Raw genomic sequence first — 18,997 nt, 5'->3', positions numbered from 1 at the left:
AAATAAATAAAAATAAATTAAAAAAAAAAAACAAACAGTATCTAAACATCTCCATTACACATACATCTACACAAAACTGAAATCATTTCATGCTCTTGTTATTGAGTTTAAGACAGAAATAAATGAGTAGAATTCATTTTTCAAACCTGCTTTGATGTGAATATCTTCTCATGTCTTCTGATTTTTGAAACTCCCTCATGGGCACTGGCTTTACTGGTGAACCCTAGGCCATAAAAAGAAAAATAGTTCAATTTAACACATGAATCCAGAAAACTGTACTTACACAATTCACATTCAAGTTGGCATTTGGGGATCTGTACATTACACTAAAAAATATTTTAGCAAAATCTTCAAAATCCAGACCTATCACCATAAAATTGAATCACATTTAAAAGCATTTAGGCTTGGAGTTCCCATCATGGGTTGATAGGAATTCCTGTTGTAGATGGAATTTTGTACTGTATGACCTCTAATTTAAGAATCTTGATGAGAGAATAAGTATTCTAATTTCAGCAAATATGACTTTCCCAGGCCAGGGATCAGATCCAAGGTGTAGTTGTGACCTACATCACAGCTGTGGCAATGTTGGATCCTTTAACCCACTGCACTGGGCAAGGGATTAAACCTGGTATTGCAGAGACATCACCGTTCCTGTTGTACCACAGTGGGAACTCCTGACTCTTTTTAAAATTTTTTTTTAAATGACTTTTATTTTTTCCATCATAGCTGGTTTACAGTGTTCTGTCAATTTTCTACATGTATACATACATGTACACATTCACACATACATGTATACATTCTTTTTCTCACATTATCATTCTCCATCATAAGTGGCTAGATATAGTTCCCAGTGCTATACAGCAGGATCTCATTGCTTATCCATTTCAAAGGCAACAGTTTGCATCTCTCCTGACTCTTTAAATAAACAAAAATCTCTCCTAGTATGTTAACATCAGTGACTTATCACCCTGATTTTACGATACTGAAATTACCTAAACTTACTATTATGATGATGATGATGATTTTATGGCAGCACCCACAGGATATTCAAGTTCCCAGGCCAGGGGCTGAATCCAGCTCCTGCTGTGGCCTATGCTGTAGCTACAACAAAGCCAGATCCTTTATCGCACTGTGCAGGGCTGGGGAGCTACCATGCGCCACTGCAACAACCCAAGCTGCTGCATTTGGATCTTAACACACTGTGCCAAAGCAGGAACTGCTACTTAAAATTATTGCAAGAGGTACATGAAGTTTTCATGGTGAAATGAATGTACCAATGGTTTCATTTTAAAAATATAGAAGTTCACTGGTGACACAGAGGGGTAAGAGTCCAGTGTTGTCACTGCTGTGGCTTGGATCACAGCTCTGGTCCAAGCTGGTGATGTTTGAAACCCTGCCATGGAGCTTTATCATGCCATGGTCGTAGCCAAAAAATAAGTGAAAGAAAATATGTCATATTCTATAAATATGTCATACCCTATTTTTTTATCACAATTATTTCCATGTGTGTGGCAGGTATTAGAATAAAATTAAATAGCAGAGTGTTTAAAACCTCATAGTTTTAAACAACACATGTTTAGACAGTATTCAAGAATATAAAAAAAATTTCTTCACTGGTTAGTAAACCACATAAAATAACACTGCTTCATCTTATTTTTATAGATGTCAAGGTTTAGAAAGTCTTTTTTTTTTTTTTGTCTTTTTGTCTTTTTGCCATTTCTTGGGCCGCTCCTGCGGCATATGGAGGTTCCCAGGCTAGGGGTCCAATTGGAGCCGTAGCCACCGGCCTACACCATAGCTAGAGCAACTCGGGATCCGAGCCGCATCTGCAACCTACATCACAGCTCACGGCAATGCTGGATCCTTAACCCACTGAGCAAGGCCAGGGATTGAACCCACAACCTCATGGTTCCTAGTCGGATTCATTAACCACTGCGCAACGACGGGAACTCCAAGCTTTAGAAAGTCTTATGATGCAAAAGTCATAAAGAGCCTTATGACAGAATCACAAAGATTACTATACATTATAGGTTGATGAAATTAAGAAAAAATCACAAAATAGCCATTATAATGGATTAAAGAAATGCTACTACAATTTTTCACCAGTAGTATAACAGGTATTTTCTTTCTTTTTTTCTTTTAATTTTTATTTTTGGCCATGCCCATGGTGGTGTTCCCAGGCCAGGGATCGAACCTGGGCTACAGCAGTGACAATGGTAAATCCTTAACCCATAGGCCAGCAGTGACCTCCTAAAAGGCATTTTCACTTTTAGTAGAAATACCTCATCTACATAGCCTAATTAACCATAAAATGGTCAAAGAGAAAGACCACAAGAAAAAGGACTCCCTTTAAGATTATAAAGTGCAACGTTAACTTAAATTTTATTGCAAAGTAAATGCTCTTTGCTTTAGCAGAAATGCTAAGAGCCTGAACCACAAGTAGTTTCATTAATCACTGGTATACACAGCTATCTGTAGGCTGCAAGACTTTGATTCACAGTAGTCCACTTTATTTGCTGTTTTTATTTTTTCTTCCTTCTTCTTCCTTTCCTTTCCTTTCCTTTTTGGTCTTTTTAGGGCTGCAGGTGCAAGTTCCCAGGCTAGGGACTGAATTGGAGCTGTAGCTTATGGCTACACCACAGCCACAGCAACGTTGGATCTGAGCCGCATCTGCCACCTACACAGCAGCTCGCAGCAATGCTGGATCCTTAACCCACTAAGCAAGGCCTGCGATGGAACCCGTGTCCTCATGGATACTAGTCTGGTTCATTACCACTGAGCCATGATGGGAACTCCCTGGTTTTACTTTTCAAGGTTTTAGTCACCTAGAGTCAATGATGGTCCAAAAATATTAAACAGAAAATTTCAGAAATAAACAACTCATAAGTTTTGGGGTTTTTTTAGGGCTGCAGACGTGGCACATGGAAGTTCCCAGGCTAGGGGTTGAATGGGAGCTGCAGATGCTGGCCTACGCCACAGCCACGTGTGATCCAAGTCATGGCTTCAACCTAAACCATAGCTCATGGCAAGGCCGGATCTTTAACCCACTGAGAAAGGCCAGGGACCGAACCTGCCTCCTCGTGAACAATAGTCGTGTTTGTTACTGCTGAGCCACAGGGGAACTCCCAAACAATTCACAAGTTTAAAATTGTATGCAATTCTGGGCACTATGATGAAATCTCATGCTATCCTGCTCTGTCCCACCTGGGATGTGAATCACCCCTTTGTCCAGTGTATTCTGCATGTTAGTTAGTAGCTACTATGTTAGTCTAGGTTATCAGATGGACTGTCAAGGTATCACAGTACTTGTGTTCAAGTCACACTATTTTACTTAATGATGACCCCAGAGCACAAGAGCAGTGATGCAGGCAATCGAATATGTCAAAAAGAAGCCAGAAAGTGATTCCTTTAAGCAAAAGGTGAAAATTCTTGAATTTAAAGGAAATGAAAAAAAAACCATATGCTGAGGTAAAATCTATAGTAAGAACAAGTCTTCTGTGAAATTGTGAAGAAGGAAAAATACATTCATGCTAGTTTTGCTGTTACACCTCAAATGGCAAAAGGTCCAGCCATATGTGTGATAAATGTTTAGTTAAGATGGAAAAGGCATTAAATTTGTACAGTAAAAAAAAAGGGGGGGGGGGGGGCGGGGGGAGTTCCCATCGTGGCGCAGTGGTTAACGAATCCAACTAGGAACCATGAGGTCGCAGGTTCAATCCCAGCCCTTGCTCAGTGGGTTAACGATCTGGCGTTGCCATGAGCTGTGGTGTAGGTGCAGACTCGGCTTGGATCCCGCGTTGCTGTGGCCCTGGCGTAGACCAGTGGCTACAGCTCCGATTAGACCCCTAGCCTGGGAACCTCCATATGCCGCGAGAGCGGCCCAAGAAATGGCAAAAAAAAAAAGAAAAGAAAAAATTTGTACAGTAAGATATTCTGACATAACACATTCACATATATGGTATATTGTTGTAATTCTATTTAATTCGTAGTTATCGTTCTTAATCTCTTAATGTGCCTGATTTATAAATTAAACTTTGTCATCAGTACATCTGCATAGGAGAAAACAAAGTACATATAAGGCTGAGTACCATCCATGGTTTCACGTATCCACTGGGATCTTGGAATGCTTCCCTCGTGGATAAGGTGGGGGACTGACTACTATCTATAACTTTACCCAACTTTAAATACAAGAGTGTCTTCTGAACACCACCACCAACAAAAAAAAAACACTGTGTTCAAAAGCCTTCAGACAGGAAAACCAGGGTTTTCTGTTTTGTTTTTTGTTTTTTAAGGAATGATAATAACACTCTATAACAAGTTCCACTTGAAGTGACTGTTCCCTATTTCTAAAGGACTAAATACATCATTCTCCAAAAAGGCCCCAAGTGTTTCTCAAATAACCCCTGCTCAGAGGCTGGGACCAACTCCAGACATTAACATCACACACACTAAAGTGGAGCTATTTATTATGCTGACTAGATACACTGAAGAATGCTATTTCTACTTGAGACCCCTGGGGAATTGGCAGAGATTTTGCAGTGGGCTGAATGCTCATTTGTTTTCTGAGGCAACTCAATACTCCACTATAAGAGACACCCAAGAATTTTAATGGCAAACAATTTATATTCTGTGTAACTTAGCACAAAGGCGCCAATGTAATTAAGCTCATCATAAAAATTCTATGGTTAAATGTGTATGTTGCTCCAAAAGTCAGCGGTTTTGTTCAATTCTTAATTACTGATCAAACTATGATTTACCAGTTAATAACAATAAAAAAGCAGTAAGAACAATAATAAAAAGCATCATATTCCTTTGTATTTTTTTTCAAAGGTATAGGATACTCTTAGGACTTCTTTTGCTTCTTTTTCAAAATTCTAAAATGTCTTTTTATTTGGAAAATAAACCTAAACTCTACTTGAGACTATTGTCAGATTTTTAAAATAAATCTGAAAAACTCAGTAATAAAATTGAAACTAAATATAATAAAACAAATAATTATGCCTAAACTAACAAATCACTGATATGACAGAAATTTATACTGCCATAAAGTATTTTTTAATGGAGGATAATAACATATTTAGGCTTAAATGTGTGTACTACCTCATGAGAGATTCTCCGTTGTTCAATATATGCCATAAACTGTGAACTGAGGCTGTCTGAGTCCAAGCCCTTGGGTGGTCTCACCTCATCCTCTTCTTCCTCTGCAGTACAGCTGTCAATGTAGTCAATCTGATCCAGATCATGTTCCACTGTCCATACAAGACATACAAACCAGAAAAAAACATTCAAATTAGGTAGCCAACAAAAGACATTAAATTCCATTCTTTCTTTTTCTCTAACACCCTCTATTTTGAAAGTGAGAGGAATGAAAAGTTTAAATTACGTAAGTCTTTATTATTTAGTCCATAGCCACTTGCAAAGATAGGCTAAAGAAAAAAATCTTAGTCCTAATTCACTATAAAGAATGCAGTAATTGATGATAATTATTGAAACAGAGACCTCTAAAATTTCTTTATTTTTTTGGATAGCTCCTGACTACTTTATTTGTGAGACAGAGAGGAAGAATAATTTTTCTAACATCTTAAGCTACACCTTCTTTTAGGGTTTTTTTTTTTTGCATGTTTTAGGTTTGGGACTTAATCATATTTCTTCAAGGACTTGGGAGGCAGAAAACCTAACACAATCAACTCAATATAAAAGTGAAAGGAGGGAGTTCCTGTCATGGCACAGTGGTTAACAAACCCGACTAGTAATCATGAGGTTGTGGGTTCGATCCCTGACCTCGCTCAGTGGGTTAAGGATCCAGTGTTGCGGTGACCTGTGGTGTAGGTCACAGATGGCTCAGATCCAGCGTTGCTATGGCTGTTGGGTAGGCCAGCAGCTACGACTTCAATTCAACCCCTAGCCTGGGAACCTCCATGTGCTGTGGGTGCAGACCTAAAAAGACAAAAAGACAAAAAAATAATAGTAAAAAAAAGAAAAGTGAAAGGATAGCAGACTTGGTGATAAAGAAGTAGATACTAATGACTGTTTCCCTTCCTGTAACTGGTGTCTATAACTAGAACAAAGATTTTCTTATTTAGAAAATTACTTTCTAGAGGTCAGTGTTACAGATGTTTTGTAGCAGTTTGTGGATGGAAAGGAATCATCTGAGGAATTTTTACTTCTCAAAATGCTCAGGGGTGAGGAAAAGCATATAAATAAGATAGAGTCATCATTATTTCTCCTAATATGTTTGGAGGTGCTCTATTATTTTTTTTAAGTTTAAAAAGTAACTACTTTAAAAAGTCAGTTAAAATGGCACACTAGGAGAAAAATATCTTACAATTAGACAGTTTCCCCAGAAATGTATTAACTCCCAGTCATTACTACCTGGTGGTTTACAGACTGCCTAAAAGTTGCTGTTGTTGGGAACAGTGAATTTGAGGCGATCTATTTCTCAATTTAGTTTTCTGAGTCAATCATTTCTAAATAATTCATAACTGCAGTGAATACAAAAATGAACTAAGTTATTATAGTTATATAAATAGATAAAAGGATAAAAAGGCTTTAAGTCTACACCCACATTAGAAACCAGGTACATAAATGCTACAACTTGTGTGACTAAACAAATGGTTCATTCTATAAATATTTCTCAAGAAAGCAACATCGGTTTTTCATACTATCTAGACCAGTGTTGTCCAAAAGAAACAGAATGTAAGCAACAAAGGTAAACCACATATGGAATTTTAAATTATCTAGTAGTCACATAAAAAAGTCAAAAGAAAAGGTGACATTAATTTTTTTTGTTGTTGTTGCTTTTTTTAGGGCTGCACCTGCAGCATACGGAGGTTCCCAGGCGAGGGGTCAAACAAACGAGAGCTACAGCTGCCAGTCTATACCACAGCCACAACAACCAACTGAGCGAGGTCAGGGATCGAACCTGAAACCTCATGGTTCCTAGTCAGATTCGTTTCCACTGCGCCACAATGGAAACTCCAAGGTGACATTAATTTTAATAATATATTTTGTTCAATGTATCTAAAATATTATCATTACAACATATAATCAATGTGAAGTATTACTGATATTTTACATTTTTTTTCTCATGCAAAGGCCTCAAAATCTGGTATGTGTTTTACACATATAGTACAGCTTAAGTCAGAAAAGCCACATTTCAAATGCTCAATAACCACATGTGGCTAACCATACTAGACAGCAAAGATCTAGACATTATTGTAAGTCTGCAATGAACTAATAGGAAAGATATCTCATATGAAAGAAAGATTATAACGAAATGGTAAGTGATGGCAGTAAAAAAAGAATATAAGATGGTTAAGGGAGGAGTTCCTGTCATGGCTCAGTGGTTAACGAATCCAACTAGGAACCATGAGGTTGCGGGTTCGATCCCTGGCCTTGCTCAGTAGGTTAAGGATCTGGCATTGCCATGAGTGTGGTGTGGGTCGCAGAAGTGGCTCGGATCTCATGTTGCTGTGGCTGTGGGTAGGCTGTCAGCTACAGCTTTGATTAGACCCCTAGCCTGGGAACCTCCATATGCCGCAGGTGCGGCCCTAGAAAAAGGCAAAAAAAGACCAAAAAAAAAAAAAAAAAAGATAGTTAAGGGAAAAAAAGAGAGCACACCACTTAATTGAAATCATCATTCAGAGATAAAAGCCCTTCTTAGATAATATAATAGATTTCTAGAAAATCAAAGTCATTTCTCCCTTGCAGCTGGCTGTTAAAATTTAGACATTAGGATTTGATAATTCAAACTAAAGCAATGTTGAATGGATGCTAAAATCAAGAATCTGCCTCAGAAACTCAAGAAAGTAGAAGAGTACTCTTTTCTGTTAATGAATTATAAAAACAATCATAAATTTAAAAAAATTTTTAAATTTAAATTACAAAATTTAAAATACCAGAATAAGGAAAACTTGGATTTAAATGCCCTTGAAGAGCACAATTCCAGAAGAAAAGGTAGAAATCAAGAAATGCACTGAATTCCTGAAAGAGATCAAATGATAACCACACAGGGAATCTTTAAAAAGAAAATACTACGTCAAAAGAAGTTCATGGTTAAATCAAGATTAACAAAGATCTATCCCAAGTAAACTGTCTTTAGTAAAGTTTCTTCCAAAAGTTAAAATAAGAAAAAATACTGTATTTTAACTGCAAGGCTTAAAACAGAGAAATTTAAATTTAATCTTAATAGAAAACAAATTTTTTTTTAATCATATGAGAAAAGGAGGGAGGTCTTTAAAAGAAGAGGTGAAGGCATTCCCGTCGTGGCTCAGTGGTAACAAACCCAACTAGTATCTATGAGGACATGGGTTCGATTCCTGGCCCCAGCTCAGTGGGTTAAGGATCCGGTGTTGCTGTGAGCTGTGGTGTAGGTCAGAGATACAGCGTGGATACCATGTTGTTGTGGCTATGGTACAGGCTGGAAGCTGAAGCTCCTTTTGACCCCTAGCCCAGGAACTTCCATATGCTGCAGGTGCAACCCTAAAAAACCAAAAAAAGAAGAGGTAAAGAAGCTATAGATATACAAACAAAGGGAGTGGATGTGAAAAGGCCACTTAAAAAGTGATTATAATGACTCTGATCATCAGGAATCACATTTACCTCCACCATTTGTCACTACTAAACTGCTGCGATTCTCCTGGTACTGGCCTTCTCTTCGTAGTCTTTGTTCTTTAGTAATTTCTGCTACTCTAAGAGGCAGATCTGAAAATTCATCTGTAGGCTTTAAAATACAGCAGAAACATTAAAATAAATGATTTCATATTTTAGACAACAGTATTTAACACATAAATACAACATAAATTCATTAGAATTTATATTTTAAAAAAAAATAGCAAAAAGTTCTGGAGATCACATATTCACCAATATGAAAGTACTTAATGCCACTGAAATGCATACTTAAAAATGATTAAAATGGTATATTTTATATGTATTTTACCACAATTTTTAAAAAGAGGGGTGTGTGTGTGTATACATATATATACACACACACACATATACATGACTCTCTATATACATACATACATACATAAATTTAAAGTATCAACATATATGGATCTGTATTGATACAGCCATAATCATGTACTCACTCAGCCACATTTAAATACACAAGCAATTCCGAATGACAAATGGGCTGTATTATAAAATTAATTTGCTTTGGACTCCAAATAAAACAATGTTATAAATGGTATTTTACCAGTCTCTCTAATAAAACCTTAATCATTTAATCCAATTTATAGCTAAAACATTATACCTTCGCAATTTACAAAAAGAGAGAAAACATAATACTAATAACTAAACAGAAGAGAAAAATGATATACAATTAGCTGAGAAAGCTATTTATCTTGAGCATGTGTATCTTCACTTCGGTTCCCATCCAATTACCGTATGTCAGCCTACAGTTCTATTTTCTCACCTCCCAGCCCTTCCTCTACCACCTCTACTCAAAACTACCTTGGCCCTCAAATTTCAGGCTTCAATTGTAAATGGATCAGTTCCTGTTTGATTTTTCAGGATATAAAATTATTTCTATGAGCTAATGAGGTAAAAGACATGTAAAACACACACAGTAAAAAAAGATGGCAAAGAAATGTAATACCATTTTAGGATGGTAGGCTTATATGGGATTTTCACTCATCCCTTGGCTTTTCTGTATTCTACATAATGAGAAATTGAACCCAAATAAGACACTTTGCATTTTCATAATTTTATCTTCTTTCAATGAGACGTTGTAATATGCAGAACAGAAGAAACACTTACTTCATTCCCTGACCATCTCTTATCACCACTGTCCACACTATTGAAACCTGAATCAAGGGCTCCATAGGGGCGACCTGAGTACAGTTCTTCATGGCTGCCAAAAAGAAACTTTAGTTGTTACTGTGAAGTGTGATATTTTAAAAATTAGCACTTGAAATAAATCAGATGCAATTTTACTAATAAACATTTTCATGGCATTTAGTACTTTAACTATTTAGGATGAAACAGGTGTTCTTTTTACTTTTTAATATGAAACATCCAAAATTCAAAGGAGATAGAATAGCAAATAAACTCCCGTGTATCCATAATTCAGCTTCAGAAATACCAATATTCTTATTTTTGTTGATTCCTCTAGCCATTCTCAATGGCCCTCTCAATTATTTTTAACAGTACTCTTTTTAATAAGGTAAAATTTACATACATCACAATGCACAAACCGTATCTGACAAATGAACACATCTTTGAAACATACACCTGTATCATGATATAGGATATTTTTACTTTGCCAGAAAATTCCCACACATCCCTTTCTGGTCAATTTCCCTCACCTTGCCACTGTATGCTAAGAGGCAACCATCATTCGAATTTTTTTCACCTATCGGTATAGAAATAGGAACAATGGTCCTCGAAGATATCTAAGACCCAATCCCTGGAACCTGTAAATATGTTACTTTACACTGTAAATGGGAATAAAGGTTGCAGATAGAAATAAGGTTGCTAATCACAGTTCTTTAAAATATGGAGATTGCCCTGAATTATCTGAAATGGGCCCAGTGTAAGCATAAGGGTCCTTAAATGTGGAAAAGGGAGAAAGAAGAGGAAGACACAATGTTGGTTTAAAGATGGAGGAAATTTTTTTTTAGTATTTATTTATTTATTGTCTTTTTAAGGCTGCACCCGTGGCATATGGAAGTTTCCAGGCTACGGGTCGAAGTGGAGCTATGGCTGCCAGCCTTTGCCACTGCCGCAACAATGCAGGATCCAAGCCACATCTTCAACCTACACCACAGGTCATGGCAACGCTGGATCCTTAACCCACTGAGTGAGACCAGGGATTGAACCCACATCCTCATGGATACTAGTCGGGTTCGTTATCACTGAGCCATGACGGGAACTCCATAAAAGTGGAATAATATGTACTCTTCCTTTCTTTCTTTTTTTGGCTGCACCCATAGCATGCAGAAGTTCCCAGACCAGGAATCAAACCTGAGCCATAGCAGTGACAACGCCAAATTCTTAACCACTAAAGCCACTAGGAAACTCCTGTACCCTTTGTCTACTCAGCATCATGTCAGTAAAATTCTTTGTTTTTAATGCTCTGGCATAGAATGAATGAACTATATGGTAAGTGTAGGTTTAATTAAACAAATAAACAAACAAACAACAGAGAGTTCCCATTTCCTCTCCCCCACCCCTCAGTGGTGCAGCAGGTTAAGAATCCTGTATTGTCACTGCTGTGGCTTGGGTCAAAGCTGTAGTACAGGTTCGATCTCTGGCCCCAGGACTTCCACATGCCATGGGAGCTGCCAAAAAAACCAAACCAGTTGCCAAAACTGTACAGCCAGTCATTAATTTTAGTTATGACTTTGATGGGTGTAAAGTGTATCTCACTGTGGTGTTAATTTGTATTTCTCTGATGAGCAGTGATATTAATATATTTTTCTCTGCTGACTGGTGATTCATTTATCTTTTATGAAATGTCTGTTCAAATCTTTTGCCCATTTTTAAATGCAACATCAATAATCTTAAAAGTATTTTGCTAAGTAAAAGAAGCCAGGAGACAAAATGCTATATAATATTTGATTTCATTTCTATGAAATTCTAGAAAAGGCAAAACTATATTGACAGAAAGCAGATAAGTGGTTGCCTGGTGATGAAAATATGTATCTTGTGTTAGTAGTTTCGTGACTATATCCATTTACTAAAACTCACTGAATTATATACTTAAAATGGGCAATTATTATTTTTTGGCTGCCTTGAAGCACACAGAATTCCCCGGGCCAGAGATCAGATATGAGCCAGAGTTTCAACCTACACTGCAGCTGCATAATGCCAGATCCCTAACCCACTGTGCTGGGCCAGGGATTGCACTTGCATTCCAGTGCTTCAGGAACACTGCCGATCCTGCTATACCACTGCGGGAACTCCTTAAATGGGTAAATTTTATTTGTAAATTACATCTCAATAAAGCTGTTATAAAAATATGCCAAATTATTTTTCCAAAACGGATGTTCCATTTTTACTTTTCTTTCTTTCTTTCTTTCTTTTTTTTTTTTTTTTTTTTTTTTTTGGCCTCAGTATGCAGTGGCTTGATGTAGGATCTGTGTTTCCACACAGGGAATAAAACCAGGGTGCAGTAGTGAAAGTGCCAAGTCTTAACCACTAGATCACCAGGGAACTCTGCATTTTTACTTTTTATATCTCATACTACATAAGTAATATGAGAGCACTGGATGCTCCACATCCTAACATCTGGTGTTGTCAGTTTAATTTTACTTATGCGTGTAGATGTGCAGTGATATCTCATTGTAACTTAATTTGCATTTCATTGATGATCAATGATGTTAAGCACTTGTTTGTGTGCTTATTGATCATGTATGTCTTTAAAAAAGTAAAGTCTATTCAAGTTGTTTTTCCATTAATTGGGTTCTCTGTCTTTTTGTTTGTTGTTTGTCCTTTTTAAGGCCACACCTGTGGCATATGGAGGTTCCCAGGCTAGTGGTCTAATCGGAGCTGTAGCCGTCGGCCTACGCCAGAGTCAAAGCAACGCCAGATCCGAGCCAAGCCTCGTCTGCGACCCACACCACAGCTCACTGCAATGCCGGATCCTTAACCCAGTGAGCAAGGCCAAGGATCAAACCTGCAACCTCATGGTTCCTAGTCAGATTCGTTTCCACTGTGCCATGATAGGAACTCCAAAACTTTTTTAAGAAGTTAGTCCAAAAGTAGAAAGTACTGAATCCTTAACCCACTGATCTTGGCCAGGGATCAAACTCGCAACCTCATGGTTCCTATTCGGATTAGTTTACGCTGTGCCACGAAGGGAACCCCAGGTTCTCTGTCTTTTTTGTTTGTTTGTTTTGTTTTTGTTTTTTTGTTTTTTTTGTCTTTTGTCTTTTTGTTGTTGTTGTTGTCATTGCTATTTCTTGGGCCGCTCCCGCGGCATATGGAGGTTCCCAGGCTAGGGGTTGAATCGGAGCTGTAGCCACCGGCCTACGCCAGAGCCACAGCAACGCGGGATCCGAGCCGCGTCTGCAACCTACACCACAGCTCACGGCAACGCCGGATCGTTAACCCACTGAGCAAGGGCAGGGACCGAACCCGCAACCTCATGGTTCCTAGTCGGATTCGTTAACCACTGCGCTACGACGGGAACTCCCTGTCTTTTTAACATTAAGTTGTAAGTATTCTTTAGATAGCCTGGATATGAGTCTTTTGTCACATATGTATTTTGAAAATATTTTCCCTCAGTCTGTGGTTTACATGTTCATTTTCTTAATGTTTTCTTTTCATGAATATATGTTCTCTCCCCCTTCTTTTTAGGGCTGCACCTTCAGCATACGGAAGTTCCCAGGCTAGGGATCTAATCAGAGCTTCAGCTGCTGGCCTACACCACAGCCACAGCACTGAGCAAGGCCAGGGACTGAACTTGTATCCTCATGGGAAACTAGTCAGGTTCTTAACCCAATGAGTCATAACAAGAACTCCATGAATATATGTTTCAAATTTTGATTAAATTTAGCTTATCATTTCCTTTTTAATAGTTATTGCTTTCTGTGTCCTCAGTAATCCTTGCCTACCCCAACTCACAAAGATATTCCTCTTAAAGTTGTATAGCTTTAGTTTTGCTTGTTCTTAAACATACTTTTATTTATTCATTTATTTTGCTTTTTAGGGCCACACCCACAGCATATGGAAGTTCCCAGACTATGGGCCAAATTGGAGCTGCAGTTGATGGCCTACACCACAGCACTGCAACTCAGGATCCAAGATGCCACAGTGACCTACATCATAGCTCGTGGCAAGACCAGATCCCCAACCCAGTGAGCAAGGCCAGGGTCGAACCCACATCTTTATGGATACTAGCTGAATTCGTTTCCATTGTGCCACAATGGGAACTCCTTAAACATACTTTTAAAAGTTAGCTTAATTAGGAGTTCCTTTGTGGTGCAGTGGGTTAAGATTCAGCATTGTCAAAGCAGCAGCTCAGGTTGCTGCTGTGGCATGGGTTCAGTCCCTGGCCCAGGAACTTCTAAATGCCATGGATGTGGCCAAAAAACAAAAACCAAATAAACAAGCAAAAAGTTAGTTTAAGTAGATGTCTAAAATACGATAGAGCCTATGTTAAAAATTGGTCTATTGGCATTTTATTTAATACAACTGCCTAGGTTGAAAAACAACTTTCAAAGGTAAAATTAAAAATAAATAGTGCTCTTCTGGGATTGAATTTTGTATTCCATGTACTGTTACATAGTTCGTGTGTATAACTTTTAAAAAGTTATTATGCCATGCTGTCACAACGCAACAGAATTTAAAGTACAGAGAAAGAACAATGTATTTGGATTTCACATATAAGGTACCAGTTTTACTACTTACCAAGTATTAGGTCAAACAACATCTTTGTAAAATGAGGTTAATCATTCTTATTCATAAGACTTTCACATAAAGTAAAAGCTTTATGTCAACTAAAAACAAAGCAAACAAAAACCCTACATGAATGTAAGACATTTTTATAACTTGTCATTTATTTTACTGATAAAGATCTTAATTTGTATGTAGTAATATAGACCTATTTTTCCAATGTGTTAAACATGCTCTGATTATAAAGATCCCAAAATATAGGTATCTTCCAGCCATCTATCTCATTTTATTATCCTCCGCCACAAAGATTATTCAGCAAAATAAGTGTTTTGGTATAATTCCAAAATTATTCCTTTAAAAAAAAAGGTAGTTAATGTCCTCCAACTTTTTATCTTGAAAAAAGTCACATCTATATTCAAATCGGGAGAGTAATACAATGAAAATCCATTTACCTTTCATTTATCTCTCCCAACTCTTAGCATTTAAGTAAAATGTTTTAACGTGTATTGACTGTATGACATGTCTGCTTTTATGCTTGTTTTAAGAGTCCAGATCTTAAGGACAGATACTTATAAAACTGATACAGGTATTGATAAAACTGTACGTGTTTTGTCAGAGCAAAGTTAGGCCACAGTCCCTAATTTTATTTTAGTTATTTATTTTTGTCTTTTTAGGGCTGCACCCGAGGCATTGGAGGTTCCCAGTCTAATCGGAGCTGTAGCCGCTGTCCAATACCACAGCCACAGCAACTTGTGATCTGAGCCTCGTCTGCGACCTACACCACAGCTCACAGCAACACCGGATCCTTAACCCACTGAGTGAGGCCAGGGATGGAATCCACAACCTCATGGGTCCTAGTTGGATTTGGTTCTACTGTGCCACGACGGGAACTCCATTTTTTTTTTTTTTGGCCTTATTTCTAATGAAATATATATTTAAGCCATACTTACAGAATTCTCTTCTGCAGCTAACAAAAGAAATATGCATATTTCACGATTTACTGAACAATATTGTTTAATATTATGTAAGTTTTTCAAGTAAAGATTTTCAGATTTCAGAGTTCCTTGGGGCCTAGCAGTTAAGGATACAATGTTGTCACGGCTGTGGTATAGGTTTGACCCCTGGCTTGGGAACTTCTGCATGCTGTGGGCGCTGCCGAAAGAAAAAAAAAAAAGATTTTCAGAACTCTAGAGGATACTGTTTTATATAATGTATTTTCTATGATGTGACCAATCAAGATAAGCCTAATTTTACTATGATATTTTTGAAGTGGGTAACATAAAGAGAATTAATAGAATCTTTGCATTAAACTATTATTTTATCTTCTTCTTCTTCTTCTTTTTTTTTTTTTTTGCTTTTCAGGGCCAGACTTGCAGCATATGGAGGTTCCCAGGTTAGGGACTGAACTGGAGCTATAGCCGCTGGCCTACACCACAACCACAGCAAGACAATGTTCTAGGTACTAAGAATATAAATATGAATAATGATGGCCATTGCTTTCACAGGCTCGGGCTTACTGTATGGAATTAATTCATTACTGGGGTTACAGAGGCTGGGCTTTTCTTACAAGTGGCTTACTTGTTCCTTAATTTTGGCTCACTGCCATATCATCATAAATAATATATTTAGTCTATAAAATAAAATTGCTTAAAATCATCATAGCAAAAAAGCATAGGTCACTTTAAATCACTGTTAAAAAATATGTGTGCCATTGTATTAAATGAAAAAGCTATCACAACACAGTGCACTTTGCTAAAAGAGTTGGAAACATTTATGTGTGAAAATGAGTAAAAACACTGGTGGCCTTTATAAAATGATATGAGAAAGACTCATGTGTGTTTTTATGTTACACAAAACTAGTTTGATCCACTGGTATACACTGAGAAAAAACGTTAGGGGAATCCTCCTTCCACAATGAAAAGGATGGGTTAGATCCTCCCAAGGGCCTCCTTGAGCCCCAGTCTTACTAATTCCTTCCAAACAGGGCATGAGACACCAGGACAATAAACAGTCTTGCACAACAGAATTCTCCTGCAACAGTTAATAAAACTTAATACATCTCTTAAAAAAAATAGGAGTTCCCTTTGTGGCTCAGTGGAAATGAATCTGACTAGCATCCATGAGGATGCAGGTTCGATCCCTGGCCTTGCTCAGTGGGTTAGGCATCCGGCGATGCTGTGAGCTGTGGTACAGGTCTCAGACAAAGCTTGGATCTGATGTTTCTGTGGCTGGGGTAGAGGCCAGCAGCTACAGCTCCAATTCGACCTTTAGTATGGGAACTTCCATAGGCCATGGGTGTGGCCCTAAAAAGACAAACAAACAAAAGTTGCACCTAAGGATTGAAAAGTACCATGGCACTAATTTTTTTGGCGGGGGGAGGCGGGGGGTCTTTTTAGGGCTGCCCCTGTGCCATATGGAAGTTCCCAGGTTAGGTGTCCAATCGGGGTGTAGCTGCAGGCCTACACCACAGCCACAACACCACCAAATCTGAGCTGCGTCTGTGACCTACTCCACAGTTCTTGGCAACGCTGGTTCCTTAACCCACTGAGCAAGGCCAGGGAATAAACCTGCATCCTCAGGGATACTAGATGATTTGTTACCACTGAGTCACAATGGGAATTCCAACAGCACTAATTTGTATTTAATATCTGAAGAGCTGTAGGATTAATAAAAATTCTCTCAGAACTCTTAAGACTATGTCAGTCCTAGATCACAGTAGAGGGCTTTGTGGTCAGCATAGCACTCTCAGACACAGGTCATTTGATCCTCAGAACTATTATTAGAACATAACAGGGTAGGTGTTCCCGTTATGGCTCAGTGGTTAACGAACCTGACTAGGAACCATGAGGTTGCAGGTCCGATCCCTGGCCTTGCTCAGTGGGTTAAGGACATGGCGTTGCCGTGAGCTGTGGTATAGGTTGCAGACGTGGCTTGGATCCCGTGTTGCTGTGGCTGTGGTATAGGCCAGTGGCTACAGCTCCAATTTGACCCCTAGCGGGGAACCTCCATATGCTGTGGGTGTGGCACTGAAAAGACAACAACGCACAAAAAAAGAATATAAACAGGGTAAAGATCATATTGAAGAAGCTGCGGTTCAGAACCAAGGCCTTCTGACTCCATGACTACATTTTAAATAAATGCACTGCTAACTACAATGCAATCTTACTACTCTGTACCTTAGTGAGAAAGACATGAGCGTGTAATGTCTCATTTGCTGGTGCATAAGGAGTTGAAAGAAATATTTTGTGTACACACACACTCACACACACACACACACACACACACACACACACACACACATTTCTAGGATATTTTGAAACAATTAGAAATAAGGTAACGACCTGGAAAAAATGGAAAATGTAGAAGACAGATCAATCTAGTGACCATAATTAAGGATTACTGTAAGGATTGGAATACATTAGATCTACAATCACTAATTCCTTTGCAGAAACATGACATGCTTATGCTATTTAAACTTCCCATTTAGGAAAGATTTCTCCACTGACTCAAGCCTTTTTGTGTCTCTTAGCACACATATACAAGACTCTTCCCAGGATGTTTGATATTTGTTTTTAAAGTAAAATAATGAAAATTTCTATATTAAAAAAAAAATTAGGCCAAGACTAATTAGTTCTCAAAACTAAACTATGGGTAGAGTCACAGAAATAGTTTCTATAGGAGTTCCCATTGTGGCGCAATGGTTAACGAATCCGACTAGGAACCATGAGGTTGCGGGTTCGATCCCTGGCCTTGCTCAGTGGGTTGAGGATCCGGTATTGCCATGAGCTGTGGTCTGGGTCGCAGATGCGGCTCGGATCTCACGTTGCTGTGGCTCTGGCATAGGCCAGCGGCTACGTCTCCGATTGGATCCCTAGCCTGGGAACCTCCATATGCCACAGGAGTGGCTCAAGAAAAGGCAAAAAGATTTAAAAAAAAAAGAAAGAAAGAAAGAAAGGAAGAAAGAAATAGTTTATATAGTTAGCACTGTAGCTTCTTTAGACATACCCTCACATACACACACCCAGTAATCACTATTCACTGTCTTATAGGCAAACCTCAAAGGCAAAGGTAGCAGTTTAATGTTCCTACGCTGATATGTTCGGGAGACAAAAATTTTTTCTTAGCAAGAATTACTAACTCCAAGGGAGAAAAAAAATTAGTATATATAAAATAAAAGCACTTTCATTTGTCGTACTTTTTTTTTTGCTTTTTAGGGCCGTACCCGTGGTATATGGAGGTTCCCAGGCTAAGGGCTGAATCAGAGCTGTAGCTGTTGGCCTACACCACAGCCACAGCAACACCAGATCTGAGCCGCATCTGCAACTCACACCATAGCTCACGGCAACGCCAGATCCTTGACCCACTGAGCAAGGCCAGGGATCAAACCTGCATCTTCATGGATACTGGTCACATTCATTTCTGCTGAGCCATGATGGGAAGTCCCAAACTGTTATGTTTTTAAAGCTTTACTGTTTTTAAGTACTTTATTAAAATTATGAAATATACCATATAGATATAAAAGAATATCTGTAACTGACATAGCTTTTTAAGATATGACACATTATGAATACCTTTAAAGCCCCCATGCCTCTTTCACACAAAATCTTCCTCCTTTGCAGAGTTTATCACTAACTTGAATTTTTTTTTTTTTTTTTTT

The 18,997-nt window shown here is 38.2% G+C and overlaps 1 protein-coding gene across 12 annotated transcripts in view; it reads right to left on the bottom strand.

Moving 5' to 3' along the window:
• The window catches only part of LRCH3 (leucine rich repeats and calponin homology domain containing 3), a 133,287-nt gene that overhangs the window by 48,025 nt on the left and 66,265 nt on the right, over positions 1-18,997 (bottom strand). For 11 of the 12 annotated variants that reach the window (XM_005670142.3, XM_005670145.3, XM_005670144.3 and 8 more), the window contains exons 7-10: positions 9,760-9,853; positions 8,602-8,722; positions 5,101-5,249; positions 147-223 (exon numbers count right to left, since the gene is read on the bottom strand). In XM_005670142.3, the coding sequence (XP_005670199.1) occupies positions 147-223; positions 5,101-5,249; positions 8,602-8,722; positions 9,760-9,853 (441 nt within the window). The remainder of the gene's footprint in view (positions 1-146; positions 224-5,100; positions 5,250-8,601; positions 8,723-9,759; positions 9,854-18,997) is intronic. The other variant, XM_013982361.2, reaches the window with a different exon arrangement.

This window comes from Sus scrofa, chromosome 13 (genome assembly GCF_000003025.6).
Source record: "Sus scrofa isolate TJ Tabasco breed Duroc chromosome 13, Sscrofa11.1, whole genome shotgun sequence".
Taxonomy (NCBI): Eukaryota; Metazoa; Chordata; class Mammalia; order Artiodactyla; family Suidae; genus Sus; species Sus scrofa.
The sequence above is the reverse complement of the archived record's forward strand: the minus strand, read 5'-3'. Positions and strand labels throughout refer to the sequence as shown.